This window comes from Callospermophilus lateralis, chromosome 3 (genome assembly GCF_048772815.1).
Source record: "Callospermophilus lateralis isolate mCalLat2 chromosome 3, mCalLat2.hap1, whole genome shotgun sequence".
In the NCBI taxonomy this organism is placed as follows: Eukaryota; Metazoa; Chordata; class Mammalia; order Rodentia; family Sciuridae; genus Callospermophilus; species Callospermophilus lateralis.
The window spans coordinates 81,882,052-81,901,943 of record NC_135307.1 but is presented as its reverse complement, the minus strand read 5'-3'; the positions used below and the strand labels follow the sequence as shown (position 1 = coordinate 81,901,943).

The 19,892-nt window shown below is 39.7% G+C and overlaps 1 protein-coding gene across 1 annotated transcript in view; it reads left to right on the top strand.

Annotated features, from left to right (window-relative positions):
• The window catches only part of Scg5 (secretogranin V), a 53,977-nt gene that overhangs the window by 31,996 nt on the left and 2,089 nt on the right, over window positions 1-19,892 (top strand). The window contains exons 3-5 of the mRNA XM_076848469.2: window positions 7,591-7,740; window positions 10,766-10,878; window positions 18,021-18,074. Of these exons, the coding sequence (XP_076704584.2) occupies window positions 7,591-7,740; window positions 10,766-10,878; window positions 18,021-18,074 (317 nt within the window). The remainder of the gene's footprint in view (window positions 1-7,590; window positions 7,741-10,765; window positions 10,879-18,020; window positions 18,075-19,892) is intronic.

Below are 19,892 nucleotides of genomic sequence, written 5' to 3'. Positions count from 1 at the left end.
TTATATGTAAGAGAAAACATTCAACACTTGACTTTCTAAGTCTGGCTTATCTCACTTAGCATGAGGTTCTCCAGTTTTATTAATTTACCAGAAAATGACATAATTTCATTTTTCCTTACTTTATTATTTTTTTAACTTTTCAAGTATAATTTAGAATTTAGAATGTACAGTAACAGTAATCACAGGTCTGCATGGGTGAACAAAAAAACAAAGGATAGCCTTAAATCTCTTATATGTTTAGGAAACAGTGTTAATGATCAGAAATATACTTAGTAAAAGTAAACATATATAAGACAGGTCTTCAAATCACAGTGTAGCCCTTCTGTTCAGATACAATGTATAAAAGAGAGCACTTATTGGTTGAGTTGTCAGTAAACTTACATAAACTTTCATTTTATAAACTTTTACATAACACTTAGACAAGGCTTAGATGGATAGTTCTTAGAGGTGCATACATATACTTAGTTACATATATTTTGGATGTCAACAATATTGTTATAACCTAAATAACAGTTGTTTGTTTAGATAGTTACAAAATAATCATTTAATACTTTAAAATAGGTACAAACACTAATTCCTTTGATATTTATTCATAATTTCATTCTTCTTTGTGGCTGAGTAGAACTCCATTGTGTATATATACCATATTTTTTAAAAAATCCATCTGTCTGCCAGTGGGCACATAGACTGGTTCTATAATTGGCTATTATGAATTGTATGTGTGCTTTAAACATTGGTGTGCATGTATCACTGTAGTATTTTAGTTCCTTCAGATAAATATCAAGGAATGCATCACGTGGTGTTTCCATTCCTCGTCTTTTGAGGAATCTTCAATCAGCCTTTCAAAGTGATTATACTAATTTGCCATTTACCAACAGTGTATAAGCGTACCTTTTCCCCCACATCCTTTGCAGCAATCATTGCTATTTGTATTCTTGATGATTGCCACTCCAAGTGGGGTGCAATGAGTTCCTAGTGTAGTTTGATTTGTATCTCTCTGATTGCTAAAGATGTTGAATATTTTTTCACATATTTGTTGGCCATTCAGTTTATTCTTTTGAGAAATGTATATTTAGATTTTTGGCCCACTTATTGATTAGTTTATTTGGTGTTAAGTTTTTTTGAGATTTTATATATTCTTGATATTAATTCCCTGTCAGAAGAGTAGTTTAGCAAAGATTTTCTCCTATTCTGTAGGATTTCTTTTTATACTCTTCATTGTTTTCTTTGTTGAGCAGAAGCTTTTTAATTTGATGCCATCTCACTTATTGATTCTTGGTTTTATTTCTTGAACTTTAGGAGGGTTGTTATGGAAGTTGATGCCTATACCAATATGTTGGAGTGTTGACCCTGTGTTTTCTTCTAGTACTTTCAGTGTTTCTGGTTCAATTCTTAGGTCTTTAAGGCAGTTTGAGTTGATTTTTGTGCAGGATAAGAGATAAGAATCTAGTTTAGTTCTTGTATATTGAATATCCAGTTTTCCCAGCATCATTTGTTAAAAAGGTTATCTTTTTTCCAATGTATGTTTTTGGCACCTTTGTCAAGGGTCAATGATTATTCTGTGTGAATTTGTCTTTGTGTCTTCTATTTGTTCCATTGCACTATGTGTATTTTTTATGTCAGTACCATGCTGGTTTTGTTACTACGTGTTTGTAGTATAATTCAATTTAGGTATTGTGATGTCTCTAGCCTTACTCTTATTGGTCAGGATTGTTTTGACTATCCTGTGTATTTTATTCTTCTGTATAAATTTTAGAATTCTTTTCTCTGGTTCAGTGAAGAATGTCTTTGGTATTTAATGGGGATTGCATTGAATCTGTAGATTTCTTTTGGTAATATGGCCATTTTGATGACAATAAGTCTGCCTGTCCATGAACATAGTATGTCTTTTCATCCTCTAAGGTTTTCACTCTTTCTTTAGTGTTTCTTAATTTTCATTGTAAAGGTCTTTCACCTCACTAGTTAGATTTATTTCTAAGTTGATTTTTTTTTTTTTTTTTTTTTTTTTTAGAATTGAGTAGTATTCTACTCAAATCATTATTGGAGTATAAGAAAGCTATTGATTTATGTATGTTGATCTTGTATCCTCACAGGATTTATTTTCTTAATTATAGTTATGACTGGTAATTCTTGTCCTACTAAATTCACTAGAAGATTTTTGGTGAAAATATATTAAAAAGTACTTTGAAACTATTGAAACCATAACACTACCCAAGGGTGGTAGAAGGGTGGAGTTGGAAGTGGTCTGGCCCCATTTATTTTCTTTATTTCTGACCAATCTTGACTTCTATCAAAACTCTGCTCACCAACCCAGCCAGGAGAGGCTCTTGCATCATGGTGTGATGTCATCAGGCTCTGTGAAGGATGTAATTTGCACGCATTGAGAACATATCTGCAAGGGAGGTGTTTACTTCCAATTCCTGCAGGATTCGTGTGAATGAGAAATGGTGCCACGGGCTGCTTTTCTTGTGAAATGTGGAGGGCCTCTTTAATTGGAATAAAGCCTTGAGTCAAAGGACTTTCACTGCAGCTACAACTCCCTAATCTGAAGCCTCAAGGGGCTTTTAAAAAGGCTCTCAGCAGCTCCACTGGATGTTACAAATTCCATAAAGCAAGATCAACACCCTAGGGTGCTCTCAGAACTAATTTAATCTTATTTTACATGCAATTTTAATGAACTCTATTTTCTCATTTTTCAGCTCTTTGTTACTAAAAGCATGATTCACAGACCAGTGGTTTTAGCATCACCTGGGAATTTGTTAGATGGTGAAATTTTTCCTTTAAAATAATTTAGTACATGAATATTAATCTTAAAGGGGTTGTTTCAGTCATCTGGGATATGGAAAACCATGTTCCCCAATAAAAAGATGAGTGTCATATTACTATAATTGGAAAACTCAGTTCAGATTTTGCTTCTTATACATATATGAGAGTAAAATATAATACCAGAGATTTATTCTAAGAAGCAACTGAAAACTCAGCCAGTACACCAGAAATCTCACGGCTGTTCAGAGTTAAGTAAAAATTTTGGTGTTTTCTGGAATTAACTTTTCACGTTTTTATTTACTAGACATTGCAAATGTTCAAAGTCACTAAAGCAGGAAAATGGATTTGAAACTGAAAGGAGTTTTAATTAACCAGAAAGATGCATGCCCTGCTCTGAATAAGTGAGAGCGGAAGGTGCTGAATTCCAACTAGAGTACTTAAAACTGCTGCTGGGAGTCATGCTGGGACCCGACCAGTTCATGAGTGGCAGAGAAGGAGCTGAGGTCCATCAGAGAACCGAGGCTAGGGAGAGACTGACACCAACAAGGTCAACTGCCTGGCTGGATCCCCAACCTAAAAAGCATATGCAGGAGAGGGAGAAAGGCACAAAGCAGAGGATGGGGATGCAGAAGGGAGCCAGGTGTGGGTGAAAGCTTAGCAGACTTTTATGGAGTGTTCCAGCACAGTCCAAGAAAGAGATTTAAGGCCTCCAACCCAGATCAGACGAATTCAGGTATCCTTTTCCTTCTTCCTGCAATTGCTCCTGTGCATCACAATTGAGTACAACTTTGTTGCCATGATGATATAAGCAAAATCTATCAATAAATCAATATCTAGAGTTTAGAAATAATCAGCTTCCTGATACCAATTTTATCACATAAAGTGTAGGTAAACCAAACTGGGCTTTAAAATTCATTTGACAAAAATTAGGTATTTTCCATTCACTTTAGAGATATTTGTAGATTGCTATGGCTGTAGTGGCAACAGATAAATAACACATCATCACAGGGTAGAATTAATTACCTGAAATAATTTCAAAGCTGTAGGTGAAAGATCCTGTCTTTAGCAATGGTGTTGTTTTCTCAGATCAGCAGACCTGTAGACTTTGGCATCTTCACAGATTTTTGATTCATCTGTGGTATGTGTATGGCTACTGTGGCCACCCTATGCCCAATCCTTGTTACTACACTCCTGAGCAACAGTCTTAAAGTAGCCCTTCTTAGTTTCCTTCCAACCTATTTTGTACAGTGGTCAGTTGCTATACCACTAATGAAAGCAGGGTCCACATGAGAATGGTTCATCATTGACCCTCCCGTACTTAGTCCAAGTCTTGCTTTATAGAATATACTCAATAAATATTTCTTAAATTGATTAGTTAATCATTTTAAAATGCATCTGGATGTAAGGTAGTGAAGGAGATTGAAGTGAGTAGACCAAACATCATTCGTAGCACCATAACATTTTGATTGACGTGGCTTCAGGTCTAATAGATCAACAATATCTAAACATTATAATGAACCAGATAACTAGCATTTTATTGGGTCTGCAACCAGATGATTTTCAAGTTATTTTCCATAAGTGCTTACTTGTCTATAAAACTCCAGGTCCTGAGTGCAAAGGGCAACTTTTTTTTTTTTTTTTTTTTACTTCTACACATCTCCCACAGTTCCTACCCCAGCGACTTTGTTTTCATTTGATGTCATTAAGTGTAGTTTGAAAAGAGCTTGTGTTCTAATATATCTGCCTGGTTCTAAACATCTGTTGCTCCATAACAAGTGTGGCATTCATTTTAATGGCTCTGGTGCACACAGGTAAACAGAGCCTTGGCAGGCCTTTCATAAGGGAGACTGTGTTTGCTTCCTTCATTAATTACTAATGGGGCATTAAGACATGCATTCACCTCTGAGCCAAGTTGGATAATTCCTGGCACCTAATGCTAGGGTGCTTTCAAAAGTTGAAACATGTATTGACACAGCAGAGAGCATGCCCTATAGCAAGCACGGTGGCAGCGCCAAGATTATACAAAGCTTCAAATATTATCAATACCAAGTGTATTGATATGTCTGCTTAATCCTTGCAACTTTTGAGTTAATGTGGAATAATAATTACATATGTCCAGAGTACCTCTGCAAGCAGCTACCACAGCGTGAATTGGATGAACCATCAGAAAGACACAGAAAGGTTAAAATAAAGAGATGACAAACCAATGGAATAAAGAGTAGCAGGCTAATAGGAGAAATATGAATGAAAGTATGCTTTATGAATTAATTTTTATTTAATAGCCAATTACTAATGTAGTTAAAATGAAGAATTTATATCCTTGGACATGCCAACTAACATAGCATCAAAGTGATAAAATGAAAATAGTAATAGGAGATTGGCAGATAAATAGTAGTATTCGTAGATTTTAACATATTGCCATCAGATTATGATAAAATATAAGTAAGAACATAAAAGAATACACTTAAAATATTGAATAATTCACTATTTTTGACATTTATGGGTTATATAAAATACCTTATTCTATTATTCACATGGAAAATATACAAAAATAATAATATAGTAGTCTGCAAAACAAATACATTTTTTCAAATGTAAAAATTCTGCAGGCTGCCCACTCTCATTGCAAAGCAATGAAATATAAACATGAATGAAATCAATAACCCAGATGATTGATGGTTTATGAATTTGAGAGCTAGGAGGAATTACTGAAGATAAGATTGCCTTTTTTAAAGTTAAACCTCAAATCAAACATAATAAATGGAGATAGAATGATGAAAGTAACTTTATAGAGATAATATGACTCCCAAAACATGGAGCCAGACATGATCTTACTGAATATGTTTACATTCCCAAAGAAAGAAATGTGTCAATCCAAAGTGGAGTTGGTTGAGCCCAAAATAACAAAAGCAAGTTACTGCGTTCATCCAGGGAGAAAGAGAAGTCCATCCAGCTGAACTCAGGTAATCTGGCCAGTTGGCAAGATTATCTTGTGGAGGTGGAAGGTGGAGCTCTAATTTCAGGCTTGCCAAGTCATCTTTTGATTTTGAGTCGTCGTCCCTTGTATGAGTCTGTGTACAGGGTACTGTACACTAAAGCAGCTGTGAGGGGTTCCTGGGCCTAAATAAAGCTGAGAAATATGAAGTTCTTTCAAGAAATGGTCTGCTCTCTGATGGAAAAGGAAATTTCCTGAAAGTTATAAAATGTTAGGGCTACAAGAAAGTGTCCAGAAATTGATATGCATTTGCACATATACAGTAAAGCAGGTTATGCAATCAGTGTAAGTTGTTCTTATTCTCTGCTGGGCCCTGGGTTCTGAGAAGGTTTTGGTATGAAGCACTTAGAAGTTTGTGGGAAGCATAAAATAAATGGGAAATGACAGAATTTTTTTTTAAACAAATGCTGGTGGGATAATAGGTTAACTGTTTTACATACACCAAAATAAATAACATATGTATTAAAGACTCAATTTAAAAAATAGAAAAGCTAAAAGCAATATCCCAATGTTGGTAGTACCTCTGGAGGAACAACAACTTTGCAAGTTTAGAAGCACAAGAAGAAATTACAAAGGAGAATAAAAACAAGTCTGACTAAACAAATATTAAAAACTTATGTTGGTAAAGTATTGTAATAAAGACTAGAATTCAAAGTCAGACAACATGGGAAAATATTTGCCAAAGCTGTGATGGCCAAAGGCCTGATATCTTTATCATGTAGAATGCTTGTACAAATTGATAAGATAAACATTTTAATTCCGAGACCATAAACAGACAAGTCATAAATAAGAAATCAAAACTAGCAGATAAACATGGCAAATATTTGACTGAGCTGAAAAATCAAAAGACATTTAAATTTTTCTAAATTAAAATTAGCAGAGGAAGTTTAAAAAAATATTTTTATAAATCCCAGTGGTTAGTAAGGATGTTCTAAAATGGTATTCTCATTTTTTGTTGATGAATTTCATTAATTAGTACCTCTTTTTTTGGAAAACATTTGGCATTACAATATCATGAGCCATAAAAATGTTTATAGCCTTTGACCCGGTAATTAGACTTCTGGGAATTTATCCTGAGGAAAATTAATCCAAAATATGGAAAAAATTAAATGCCTAAAACAAACTGGGAAACACTAAATGTCTCACAATAAGGGAATAGTTAATACGTCATGGTACATCGATTGGATAAAAAAAACTACATAGTCATTCATAATTACAGGAATAGAAGCCAGGCAGACAAACGGAAGGGTGCTTGTGCTTTAACATGAAATAAAAATGAGTAAAGCTTTATGTATAAAAAGACATGCTGAGGAGGAAACGAAAGATCAGAATAAATACCTCAAAATTTAAGTGGATTGAGCCAGACTGGCAGGATGAGAGGTGACTTTTTTCCTTCACCTTTTTTCTCATAATCTTCTTTCAGTAGCCTCCTCCCTTTCTGCCCCTTCCCTCAACCCGCTCCCTGCCCAGCTTTCAGAGTCCTTCCCATAGGTGCCATGCAAATGCGAACTCATCCAAGAAGCCCTCCCATCGCGCCAGCCAAGTGAAACTCTCCCTTTCCACACTCCATAGTGCTGTGTTCACATTTCTATCATAGCTCATATGTAATCTGTCTTATGCTGAAATTATATATATGATATAAATATAAAATCTGTTTCTGCATCTAAATTTCTAAACATCTAAACTTCCCTCTAGGGCAGGAACTGTTTTATTTATTTTTCTTTCCCCAGAGCATAGAACACAGCATCTTGCCTGTATGATATGCCTGGATTAATAGTAGCTAAAAATGAATTTAATTGCACTGCAATGAACTTCTGATTCCTTTTCAGGTGGAGCTCATGAAGGTCTGCAGCACTTGGGTCCTTTTGGCAACATCCCCAACATTGTGGCAGAGTTGACTGGTGATAACATTCCTAAGGACTTCAGTGAGGATCAAGGCTATCCAGACCCCCCAAACCCCTGTCCCGTGGGAAAAACAGGTAATGGACATACCCTTGGATTCCCATGGAAAGTAGAGGCTTGGGAAGGAAACTGGAAATTCTAACCCCATCTACAATACAGGCTCTCCCTGAGATGAATTGCTCCTTTTATCATTTAAGTTGAGGCCTTGTCTTCCCTGGGGCACAGAGCTTCCATCTTGGGATGGAACAACCAAAGTAGTTGAATGTGTCTGAGCAAAATGGAGCTGATGGCCTGGGATGGCAGGAAAACCTGAATCACAGCCTGGCTTCAACCACTTCATCTCCCTTTTATTTGCCTCCGGGGCTTTGGGTGGGTAGGAGGAAAGACCAGTCTGAGTTTGGAGAAGAGCCATGTCTCCAAGGGTCTGGGTAAATTGATTGCTATATTGTAGTGCAGAGGTTCTTTAAGTGTGCTTCTGGGACCAGCAGCATGATCAACACCTGGGATCTTATAAGAAATGCAAATTCTTAGGCCCTACCCCAGACTTATTAACTCAGAGACTCTGGGGCTGGAGCCTTATGATTGTGGCGTACACTGGAGTTTGAGACCTGCTTTATAAGAGAATGGAAAGGGACCCACAGTTTGAGCCAAGAGGTCTGAGTTCTAATGTCAATTACAGCATGTCATTCACTTCCTTAAGTCCCAGTCTCTCCATTTGTGAAAGGATGACACAGCCAAAGCCTTAAAGAATCATATAGTGTAGACTGGGGATGTGGCTCAGGCAGAGCACTTGCCTAACAAGCACAGAGGCCCTGGATTTGATCCCTAGGGCAGCAAAATAAATAAAGAAACATACAATGTAGTTCTAAGTTATCTTGACAAAAGGAAGATAAAGACCCATGTAATCAAGCACTAGTTATGTATATCTAGGACTCTGAGAGAAGAGCATTCAAAGTGAGCAGATAGAGGTGGATAAAACCCCGACTCCAGACTTCTTGTCAGGGATTATCTGCCACTGGCTTTGCTATCCTTCCATTAAGATAACATATTCCACACCATTTGTTCAATCACAGTTTGCAACTTCAAGGGAAATCACTTGCTAAGTGTGACCATTATTTGTGAGAAATTGCTTGAGATCTGCCTCACAGAGAATCATGCACAGCACACAACAGCATGGGTGAGCAGCCCAAGAGGGAAACCTCTACTCCCTCTCCCCTGCCTGCTCACCTCTGAGCCACAGGCCAAGAGCCGCAGGGCTCCAGCCTCAAGGGTAGAATGTGGATTCTGAGGCACATTTTCAGGCCACAGATCTTCCCAGAGCGGGTCTCTATCTCTGTATCTCAGTCTCTGCCTACTCACAGGTACTTGAGAAACAATTATGAAAAGGGTATCAAGCTGCCACCTGCAGACCACCTGAGCTCTCTGTTTGCTCCCCATTCCCTACATGTTAATTGCCATAGATAAAGATGTTAGAAATAGCTCAGTGCAGAGAGGACTGTCCCAGTACAGGTGCACTACGCATTTATTCAGAATGTGACTTTCATACCAGCTTCGTGATGCTAGAGCTGAGAATCTGCATGCTTAAAATTGCTAGAAGGCTTACAATCTGTCCTAGAAGCTAGACAACCTGGCAAATTGTAAGTAGAACCATCTCAGTATTGACTTTTGAAAAGAAATCTTCTTTCCTCTTCTAACCCTGAACAAAATTCAGCCCCTCCCCTGTCCCCCCTTTTTTTTTATTTTAAAGAGACAGCGAAAGAGAGGGGGGCGGGATTTTTTTTTAATATTTATTTTTCTTTAGTTTTCAGTGAACACACATCTTTATTTTTTTATTTTTATGTGGTGCTGAGGATCCAACCCAGTGCCATGTGCATGCCAGGCAAATGCACTACCGCTTGAGCCACATCCCCAGCCCCCCGAACCTCTTTTCAAAGCTGTTGTCTAAAGTCCAGTAGAGATTGAAAAAATAATTCACTTTAAGAACATCATGCCTAGTAATGTTAGAGTGTAGGAAAAAGCAGCATCCAGGAGGGATAAACTTTTTAAAATTTTATTTGAATGGAGGAGATGCTTTATTTGGAAGAGCAGTCACAGAATGAATTGCCATTTAAAGGGAGATGGTAGGAGAGGGAACTAAAACATATTACAAAACTATTATGTGCCTGGTGTTCCATAAGTGATCAATAAATGATCATCCTCACAGCAACTCTGTAAGGTAAGAAGTTGATTACTTGTACCTCACAAATGAATACATAGACTTAGAGAGGCTAGGTTGACTTTCCCAAGGAACTAAACCCATCTGTGTCTTATGAGCTGGGATTTGATCCTTGAGCGCTGATCTGATGGACTCTAAATTGTCAGCCATTTCTACTGTACTCACAACCCGGCACTGTCTAAGGATTGTCACTGCTATTGTATGCCATACTTTCTCAAAGTTGCTAAAGTGTTTCTAAAGAGCTCACTCAAGACAAAACAGTGAGTCATGATGAATGAAAGTGTATTAGTTAAGGAAATATTTAGTGCTATAAAAGATTAAAAAATGTTAGTGACTCAACACAATAGAAATTTATTTCTCACTCATGTGAAGTTCTGCCAAAGGAGGGTGAGGGTGTGGTGGGGGTGGATGGTTCAGCACCCCAGACGGCCATCTTTACGCTTGACACCCACAATTGCCCTGTTCAGCAACATGCAGTGTGCAGACCCACAGATGGTGGGAGGACCGAATAGGGCATTGCAGGAGGTTCTTATGGGCCAGGTCTGGAAGTGGAATATATCACTTCTGCCCATATTCTATCTATTGGCCCCCAACTCAGGTTTATGACTTCACCTGATTGCAAAGCAAGACGAGAAAATTAGCCTAGTTATGTGCTGAGGAGGGAAGGGAAGTCCTTTTGATGAACAGCCAATAGATCTCTGCCATAGGAGTAGAAATGTGGGATAAGTAGTCCCCATCCAATAGGGAGACTAGATACCAGGGGAAAGTAACTTAGAATAGCTGATGATATAAATAGACCTTTGCATGTCTAGATGTTTTTGATGAATAAACTCTTAGGATAACAATAAATGCTGTGGCCCTTCCTCAAAACCTTTGGCTGTTTGCAGTAGATGATGGATGTCTGGAAAACACCCCTGACACCGCAGAGTTCAGTCGGGAATTCCAGTTGCACCAGCACCTTTTTGATCCGGAACACGATTACCCAGGCCTGGGCAAGTGGGTAAGTCGAGTCTCAGCTGCTAGTAGATTTTGTGTTCTGGTACTCCAAAGGTACTGATGGCACAGATGAGCAATATGGATAGAAGGAAATAAGAAAACTTGTTTAGAAGCGAAATTTTTTTTTCCAGAAATCTCTGGTTGAGAGGGACTTTAACTGATTATCATTCCAAATCACACTCATGTGTCTAGGAGCAACATATCAAATCCATCCAAAGAGACAGCAACCAAAACAGATCACATCAGCTATAGTCTCCAGAGGCTCCTTCTTGGATCTTCTCCACAGCCCACATCCTAACACATTTTTGGGCTTCATCAGTATTTCAGGCCACTCACAGAATTTTGTCAAAAGCAAATGATTTTTTTTTTTAAAAAAAAGGTGCTTAGAAAACTTGCAAATTTGATCTTTAAACAAAGAGATGATCTCTGCAGAATCAAGAGAAAAAGATGTTCAAGCTTTGAAACAGACATACATAAGCCTTACGGAAAGAGAAATTCCTAATGTATTGTAGCAGTGAGCATGGTTGGTGCCAGTCACCAGTAAGTATGTATTGCTGTCGGTTAAGGGAGTTGTTTATAAGCACTTTTGAAAGAGAAATCATGAGCCCTTGGTACTGGGGTGCTAAAAACAAGTCTTGTCAATGTGGCCACACTCTTCTGTTTGCCAGCACCCTTTACGTACTTTCCAGCTTGATGAGGGATGTGAAGTGGGCATGCTGCATTTGGACATCAGGGAAGTATTTGACAAGATCATGTATGATCTCCCATTGGAAGAGGTGGAGCGATGCAGCCTAGGCAACAGAGGGAGCTTGTTAGAGAATCCATGTCAGGAGGGAAGGGGATTTTTACATGGTATCCTGCATGTCTTAGCACTACCCCACTCCATATTTTTACCAATATTTGAAATAAAAATATAGAACATGTACTTATTAGATCCTCAGAGGATGACACTAAGTTGTAAACAATAACCCTGGAATATTGCTGCACACATGTATAAAACTGCGCGGGGACCTGTCTAGGTTCCTGTGACTGGGCTGATGCAATCAAATGCCCAAGTCCTGTGAGGACAGTGGGGGAACACTTAACAGGGTCAACTCACATATAATAGTCAAGTGGTCAGTACTTCTGTAGAATAAGAGAATGAATGAGTGTGTGGGCAGATTTCCAAATTGCCTAAGCCCTTCTAAGTCTTCGATTCACTCTCAGCTCATTACTGGCTAATGACTTTTGCTTCCTACTTCATTGAGAAGCAAAGTCGTTAGCCTTTTGAGAGGTTTCAAACCTTAACTCCCTCCCTTCCTTCTGTAGCGTTTTAGTGAAAGAAATCCCTCCTGGTTAATGACTGCTTGCATTTCTTCCAGCATCTTACTTCAATCTTGCATGGAGATTGTTCCCTCTGCCTTCAACATACATACATTTCACAAATTGAAGCAACAAAGCAAAAATACTCCTATGTTAATTTTCTTCTCTACTTTGCCCTCCCTTCCTTTCCCCTCCCCTCCCCTCCCCTCCCCTCCCCTCTCCTCCTCCTCCTCCTCCTCCTCCTCCTCCTCCTCCTCCTCCTCCTCCTCCTCCTCCTCTTCTTCTTCTTCTTCTTCTTCTTCTTCTTCTTCTTCTTCTTCTTCTTCTTCTTCTTCCTCTTTCTCTTTCTCTTTCTCTTTCTCTCTCTCTCTCTCTCTCTCTCTCTCTCTCTCTCTCTCCTGTCTCTCTGGTTCTGTTAGGGAGAATTGCTTTCTGGAGCCTTCTCCAAGCCTACTAGTGGAGTTGGTACATGTTGAATTGAACAGAAAAATATCTGGAGATTCTCAAATAGAATACTGCAACCATGAGACCCTTCTATAAAAGTTGTCCTGGTGGCACTATTAAAAGACAAAATAGAGGGAGAAGAGACTACAGACAGGAAGAAAAAATAGGAGAAGTGATTCTAGTTGTGATGGCTATAAATACAGTGAAGAAGGTGAGAATCTATGATATTTCAAAGTGGGCAAACTAACTACAATTATTATATGGTGTAAATGCATGAGGAAGAAAGATGAGAGATGGCAAGTCAATTTGAAATGGGTAGTATGAACCTTTTCCCCCTTCCTTCTGTAGCATTTTAGTGAAACATTTTAAAGAGATGGGGAAGAGAGGGAGAGGGAACAAAAGAAGGGAGCAGAGAGAGGGAGAGAAAGAGTGGAAGATCATGAAGCAGCACCAGGATGGGATCCACAAGGGAGAGGAAAGTATTGCCAAACTGAAGCCAGGGCCAGGTTCAGCAAGGAGGAAACAGAAGCTATGGAGCCTGCTTTGTTTCAGGTACTATTAGGTACTTGCTTGGCATACGATATTCATCAAGACATGATACTGTTTTTTTTTTTTTTAAGATTAATCTTGTTGTTGAGATGAATGGCATGCAAATAAATTTAGCTTAGCCCTGTTTAGCTTCATATCCCAGGTGTGTTCCTATGACCATGTGAAATTCTGGGAAAGATGGAGGATAAGGGTAAAGCAAGACCCAGGTCTGAGGTCCAGGGTGACTAATTGACATGCTAGCCATGAAGGAAGTGAAAGCACTAATGAAGGTAGCACTGAAGTCCCAGGTGGGAAGGTGTCCAGCCTAATTGGGAGACGCAAATGAGCAAAAGGAAGAAAGGAGACCAAGAGAAGGTCCAAGTGAGGGCAAAGAGCCTAGTTGGTGGTGTGATGGAGTGAGAGAGAGGGAAACTTCCCACTTTCCAACTTTCATTACCTCCTCTTCAAAACCTTTTTAGGTTTCTCTCACCATATTCCATGTACTCCCAGTAAGAGGCCAACCACTATCCCTTATTCTCTTTGCTGTCTTCTCTAAATCCTGACTTGTTTTTCTCTCCTTCATTTTCATTCTTTGTCTACATCAGAGCCAAAGATTAGAATTTAGGACCATACGTACAAGACAAAAGTAAGATCATAGATCAATGACCAGGAACAGTGTTTAACACCTTTTATCAACTATAATTATGTGTTTGTGTGAACTTAAGTTTCCTTGTTTATTTTATAATTACCACCCAGCAATAAAACAGGACCTGCTTGGCCTCCACATGGAAGTGTGAATGAGTCTGTCTTGCCCTTCTAAACTGGGACCACACAGACTTGCCTCCTCGCTTATACAGGGTAGTCTCAAGCTTGTCTTCAGCTCAACTATCCTTTAAGTTCATAAAGCAAATATCTTTGACAGTAGAACTGCAACACAAAACCCTGCTTCTTTATGTGCTTGTAGCCCCTGTTTTTGACATTAGCTGGAGCTAAGCTACATCTTTAGCAGTGATTCACATATTACAAATAATCAGTGTCTGTCCTGTTTCCTGCATGCCTCTCTCATTGTTAATGCAACAAGACACATTTATTAAATGGACATCAGACGCCTTCTGGGCTCTATGATAGATAATGGGAATACATTGGTGACTAATAATAGTGATTATATTATACAATACAATAGTAAATACAATACAATGAGAAGCCATCTGTATTTTCATGGCTCATCGCTCATAATGTGTCCCGCGCAGCAATCTTTAGGGATCCCATCTAGGGCTGGTTGCCCTTCAGGCAACGTGTGTAACTACAACATTGAGGGTCTGTGTCCAGTGGCTGGCTGCTGATGATGTCAGCCCTGTCCTCTTTACACATTAACTGCTAAGCATTTTTCACTTTGGAAAAAGCTGTCTCAAAAAGCAAATGCTTCTCTTTTTCCACGTGCTTTGCACACCTTTTCACCACTAGTTGATTGGAGTCTGAGCCACAGGACAAACGAGGGTCAAGAACCCTCCCTGACTTTCATCGGCCTTCATGATTTCAACTTGTTTGAAAAGTTGAATGTCCTCAGCTGGGGTTTGTCCCAGGCCTATACAGGGTAGTCAGAGCCAAAGATTAGAATTTAGGACCATATGTACAAGACAAATTTGTACTTTAAATTTTCCATTTGACACATAATAATTATACATATTTATAGGGTACAGTGGGACATTTCAAGTCACATATCTAGTGTGTGATGATTCAGGTCTGGGTAATTGGCTTATCTGTCACCTCAAAAATTAATCATTTCTCTGGTGGCATTCAAAATCCTCTCTACTAGCTATTTTAAAATACGTATGGATTTTTGTCAACCATGGTTATCCTACTGTGCTACAGAATGTTAGCAGTTATTCCTTCCATCCAACTGCACCCCTGTAACCCATTAGTCATCTTCTTTCCACCTCCCCTCCCCACACCCTTCCCACCCTCTGATAACCATTCTACTCTGTACATCCATTAAACTTTTTTAGCTTCTGCATAGACATGCCTGCTATCCATGTACTTTACACCAGGGAAGCACATGATGGCAGTTGGTCCCACAATTGGTGGTTTTAACTTAGTTCACGTTGCTAAAGTGTTGTCTACCCCATTTCTCTAGTGTAAAATCATCATTTTCCACTTTGAGATGAATAGTTACTCTGTGGGAAAATACTTTTAGACTCTGTTCCCCATTCAAATTTTAACCAACGAATTTAGTATCCACTGCTGATGCTTCCCAGAATCAGCTATTACTATGATGGTTGCAAAATGGTGATTTTCTTACTCTCCTATTCTTTCTGAATTTACTAGTTGGCATTCTACTCTAAGCAAGTGTTTCCCCTGCTTCCCTTCTGCCTGTCTTTCTTTCATCCATCTATCCCTTCTGCCTGTCTGTCTGTCTTTCATCTATCTATCTATCTATCTATCTATCTATCTATCTATCTATCTATCATCGGTCTGTAGATATGTTATTTATTTAGTATCAGTATGCATTCCTATAACTGCTAATTTTGGTGTTTGAACTGTCCTAGATTTGGTCAGTTGGAGTCCCTTCAGGCTGACTTCTTTTCTTTCTTTCCAACATGACTCTATCATTTTCTTGGGTGTTTCCTTGTTTGCTAACCTAATGAACTATTCCAATTTTCTTTGTCCTCATACTGTCCCTGCCATAACCCTGGAATCAGACATTTCTCCAAGAAGCCCCTCTGACCCACATTCCATTTAGGAATGGAATTTGAAACCCAGAACTCAGCAGATGTCTAAAATATTGATGGCACAATGGAAAGCCCTTTTAATGAACTTAAACCCACTACTCAAAAAGCAGGCTCCCCACTACTCAAGGAATCACAGTGAATGGGTATCAGAAGGTATGACTGGTTTCTTCTCCAGTAGGTATCAAGAGAGGTAGCTGATTTTCTCTCGTTCATTCAGGTCTTTTTTTTTTTTTTTTTTTTTTTAATGTTTGGTTGGTTTTAGTTCCAGGGATTGAACCTAGAGGCATTTAACCACTGATCCATATCCCCAGCCATTTTTATTTTTTATTTTGTGACAGGGTCTCACCAAGTTGCTTAGGACCTCATTAAATTGAGCCACTTGGATTACAGGTGCCCAATCCAGATTTTTTAAAATATGTTTTTGACCCACACTCTACCTACCAATCCCTATCGTTAAATCCAGACAATAGCAGGGATAGAGGCAAATGCTCCTGCCACTTCTCTGCAGGGGTGGGGAAGAATACCCTGCTAGTCCTCACCCCAGCTCTGAGGGAAATGCAGAAACCTTCTTTGAGAAGAAGACTCGCCAGCCCTTCTGTGGGTGTCATCTGCCCTGAGATCTTCTATAAGAGATTCAACTAATGCTGGTGTTAGTTACCCTATTGGTAGCCCTGAGGAACTGTGCCAGGGCTGATTGGCATTCTACCCTATGACACCAGCTCTGGGTCCTTCTGTGCTCCCTCTAGCTCAGGCAGTCGAACACAGTGGTGCCTGTTCTCACCCGCTTTCCCCACAGCCTCCCTTCCTTAGCTCTGGAAGGAACACCTAGGACATTCTCTGTGCGTTATAAGCTGTTTACATTCGCAGACAGTAGGGAGCCCCGCTGCAATATCCTCTTGCCTTGAGGGAACCATCAGCAGGTCTGTCTTTTCTCCCTTCTGATATTAACTTGATCCATCCCCCAGCCGGGCAGGAGGTAGAGGCCACAGCCAGTTTGGGTTTTGGCAGTGAAGGCTCCTGCACTCCTGGCTCAGCCCCTGCGTAGTTGAGGTTGGGCCAGGAATATGCACTGTCAATTGCAGGCGGGGTAGATTTTAATGAACATAAAATGATGAAGCTCATTCTTGGCATTTGTCATTTTCACTTTCAAATCTACCATTAAAAAAAAAAAAAACCTTTATAACCAGACAGCCCAGAGGATACAAGTGCTGTATCAACTTGTTCCTCTCCAGAACTCTGTCGTCTCCTTTTATTTTTTGTAAAGTCAATATCAAGGTATTTCACTTAGAGCAAGATGAATCACCTCTTTTGTACATTATTTCCCTTCTGATTAAAAAAACCAAATAAATAAAACAACACAAGTGAAATTCCCAAATCCCCTTCTCCCGTTCTGCCTTCAGGTCAAGTGCTCTGTCTTTTATAATCTCAATAGAAGGAAATCTGTGAAGCATGTGTCTGATATTCTAGAGCTCATTTAAGTCCACTGTGTGTTTGAAATACAGCAATATGTGGAAACACTTATACAAACTGCGGTAACGGAGCCTCCCCCTGCCCCAACATAACTTTGCTTTCTGCCAAGGAGTTTTTTTTGGCAGTTTTTAAAAGGTTCACTCTATTATAAAAATGTTACAGACCAAATGGCTTTCTGATTGTCTTGACTGGGGCCGCTGACTGGAGCCACAGAAGGGATGGCCGCAGAAGTCAGCATCCGTTTATTTACACGGGGTTTGATGTTAATAGTCAGACACGGCTCTTGAGAACAGTTTATGTGTATGCACAGTTCATAAAAAGGGGAGTTAGATGTTGAGATAAAATTATTTATTTTAATCCAAGGCTGTTCACAGTGAGGAGATGGGTTTCCAGCGCCCTGGTATGTTGGACTGTCATGCTTTCCTGTTTATGGGATTGCTGATGACACTGTGTGCCTCAGGGCATTGCAGGGGACTTTATGAAAAGCTGCACAGCCACCCGCTTTTCTCTTGTGGTCTGTCGTTCTACATGACATTCCTTTCATCTAGCTTTGTTTCCAAAATATGTGTATGCAAATATCCAGGGCACACACCAAGTATTGCTTTTAAAACAGACATTCGCCAAATTTGATCCATACTTCCGGCATTGATGTTTTCTTTTCTCCCCGTTCTAGAACAAGAAACTCCTCTACGAGAAGATGAAGGGAGGACAGAGACGCAGGCGGAGGGTAACTCATGGTCTGCTGGGGTGGTGTCGGGATGTCTTGCGTATTCTGAATGGGGCAGTTGATAAGATGGAGGCTTCAGTTGCTGGAAAGTAGCAGAATCCTGAGGAATAGTACAGTGGTCCCGTGTGACATGGGCCATACCCAGAAAGTCCACCCTTGGCTTCTGGGATGGCTTCCCCAAGCTTAGGCACACAATTTTCAGTGGAATGCCCATAACCTCCCATGCATTCAGGAAATGTGCACTGTAGTCCTCCCAGCTGGGTGGGAGATGCAGGGAGAACTCGAGGCTCTATCTTACCTTGAAGGGTCTGTGGGCCAGGGAAGGAGACTGCTCACATATCTGCCTCAATTAGGTAAAAACACAAGGCGAGAAAAAGGAAGTGTTGAACTGCATGCTCCAGCCATTAGTCAAAAGGAGTGTGGGAGCAAATGATGAGATGAGTCAAATTCATTCCTTACACATATCTTTTCTTGTGGCCTAATCAGATGGATATAAAACCCACTGGACCTATGGGGTTGGTTTGCTGACTGCTGAGTTTACTGCAGCCTCAGTTGTTAATTATCCCAGGGCTGCCCAAGGTGGGACTTTGGTCTGGGTGCTCTACATTTAGCTACTGCCTAGTCACTTGTATGTGGTCACCTTGTGTAAAGCTGAACGCTGAATCTGCTCCGAGTTTCCATTGCATTTTATGGCATGGAGACATGATAAGTGATCTATCTGTGTATTCTGTTAATCCACTAGTACCTTATTAGATAGAAAGTCCTGGGCACTTGTCTCTTTTTTTCCTGATCAAATGAAGTGGAAAATCACATTATTACACAGTAAAGTACTACAAAATACTAATCACTTTAATTAAAACATACAAATGAAACCATACATCCACAGGCCACTGACCATTTATTTAGAATCGCAGTTACCTGGATCCTGGCAAAATTTGGGAATCTGGACAGTGCTAATTGTAGTCATTCTGAATAGTTTTGCCAAAGTCAGTCAGAGAGTGCTTTAAGAGGTGTGGATCTTCCAGCCTCGATATTAATCCTTAGGCTCCTGCAACAGACAGTTAAAGCCCCTGTGCTTACCCACAGCCAGTTCCCTATGTGAGAAGCAGAAAGTTCTTTCATCTGGAAACACATCTTGGTTGGGCGAGTTAACGGGGTTATTAGAGGTTTTTCTTAGTGATTACAGCTTCCAATGGCAGATGGTGATAGGAAGGGTGTAATGTGTTCTTGAGAGAACATCAAGAAATTCTATTCTAGGAGCTCAGAATACACATAATTTACCAGGGAGATGGCTGGAATATCTCCCCGTGGCACAAGGACGTTTCCAAATAAGACCAGCGACTGACCCAAAATGAATAACTTAGAATGCGGCTTTAATCCGCTGGACTTCCTGGCCTACCATTCCTTCAGCCCTGACTCAGTGGATGACTGTGGGTCACAATCTAGGTAATTTTTCCAAGACAGCAGTGATTACCAAAACTCAGAAATCTGGCTAAGACACATGTTATAATGGATATTACTTTGGCCTCAATGACTTCCACATAGTAAAGGGGTAGAATTTAGGAAAATAAGGGTCACTTTGACCCAAAAGTATCAAGTTCTTCCTATTCTCAGGCATTTATAAAGACTTGTTCTCATGCCACAAGCCCCGGGCCTCTTCAGACTGATGGGGAAACAGAAGCTACTGTCCTGCCATCAGGATGTTCCCAACTTGAGATGTTCCCATTTTAAGTGAAGACCTTCGCCACTCCCTGGAGTATGAATCAATAGGAAGAAATTGTGGGCTTGCTTTGTTGAAAAGTCAAGGCTTGCTCCAGT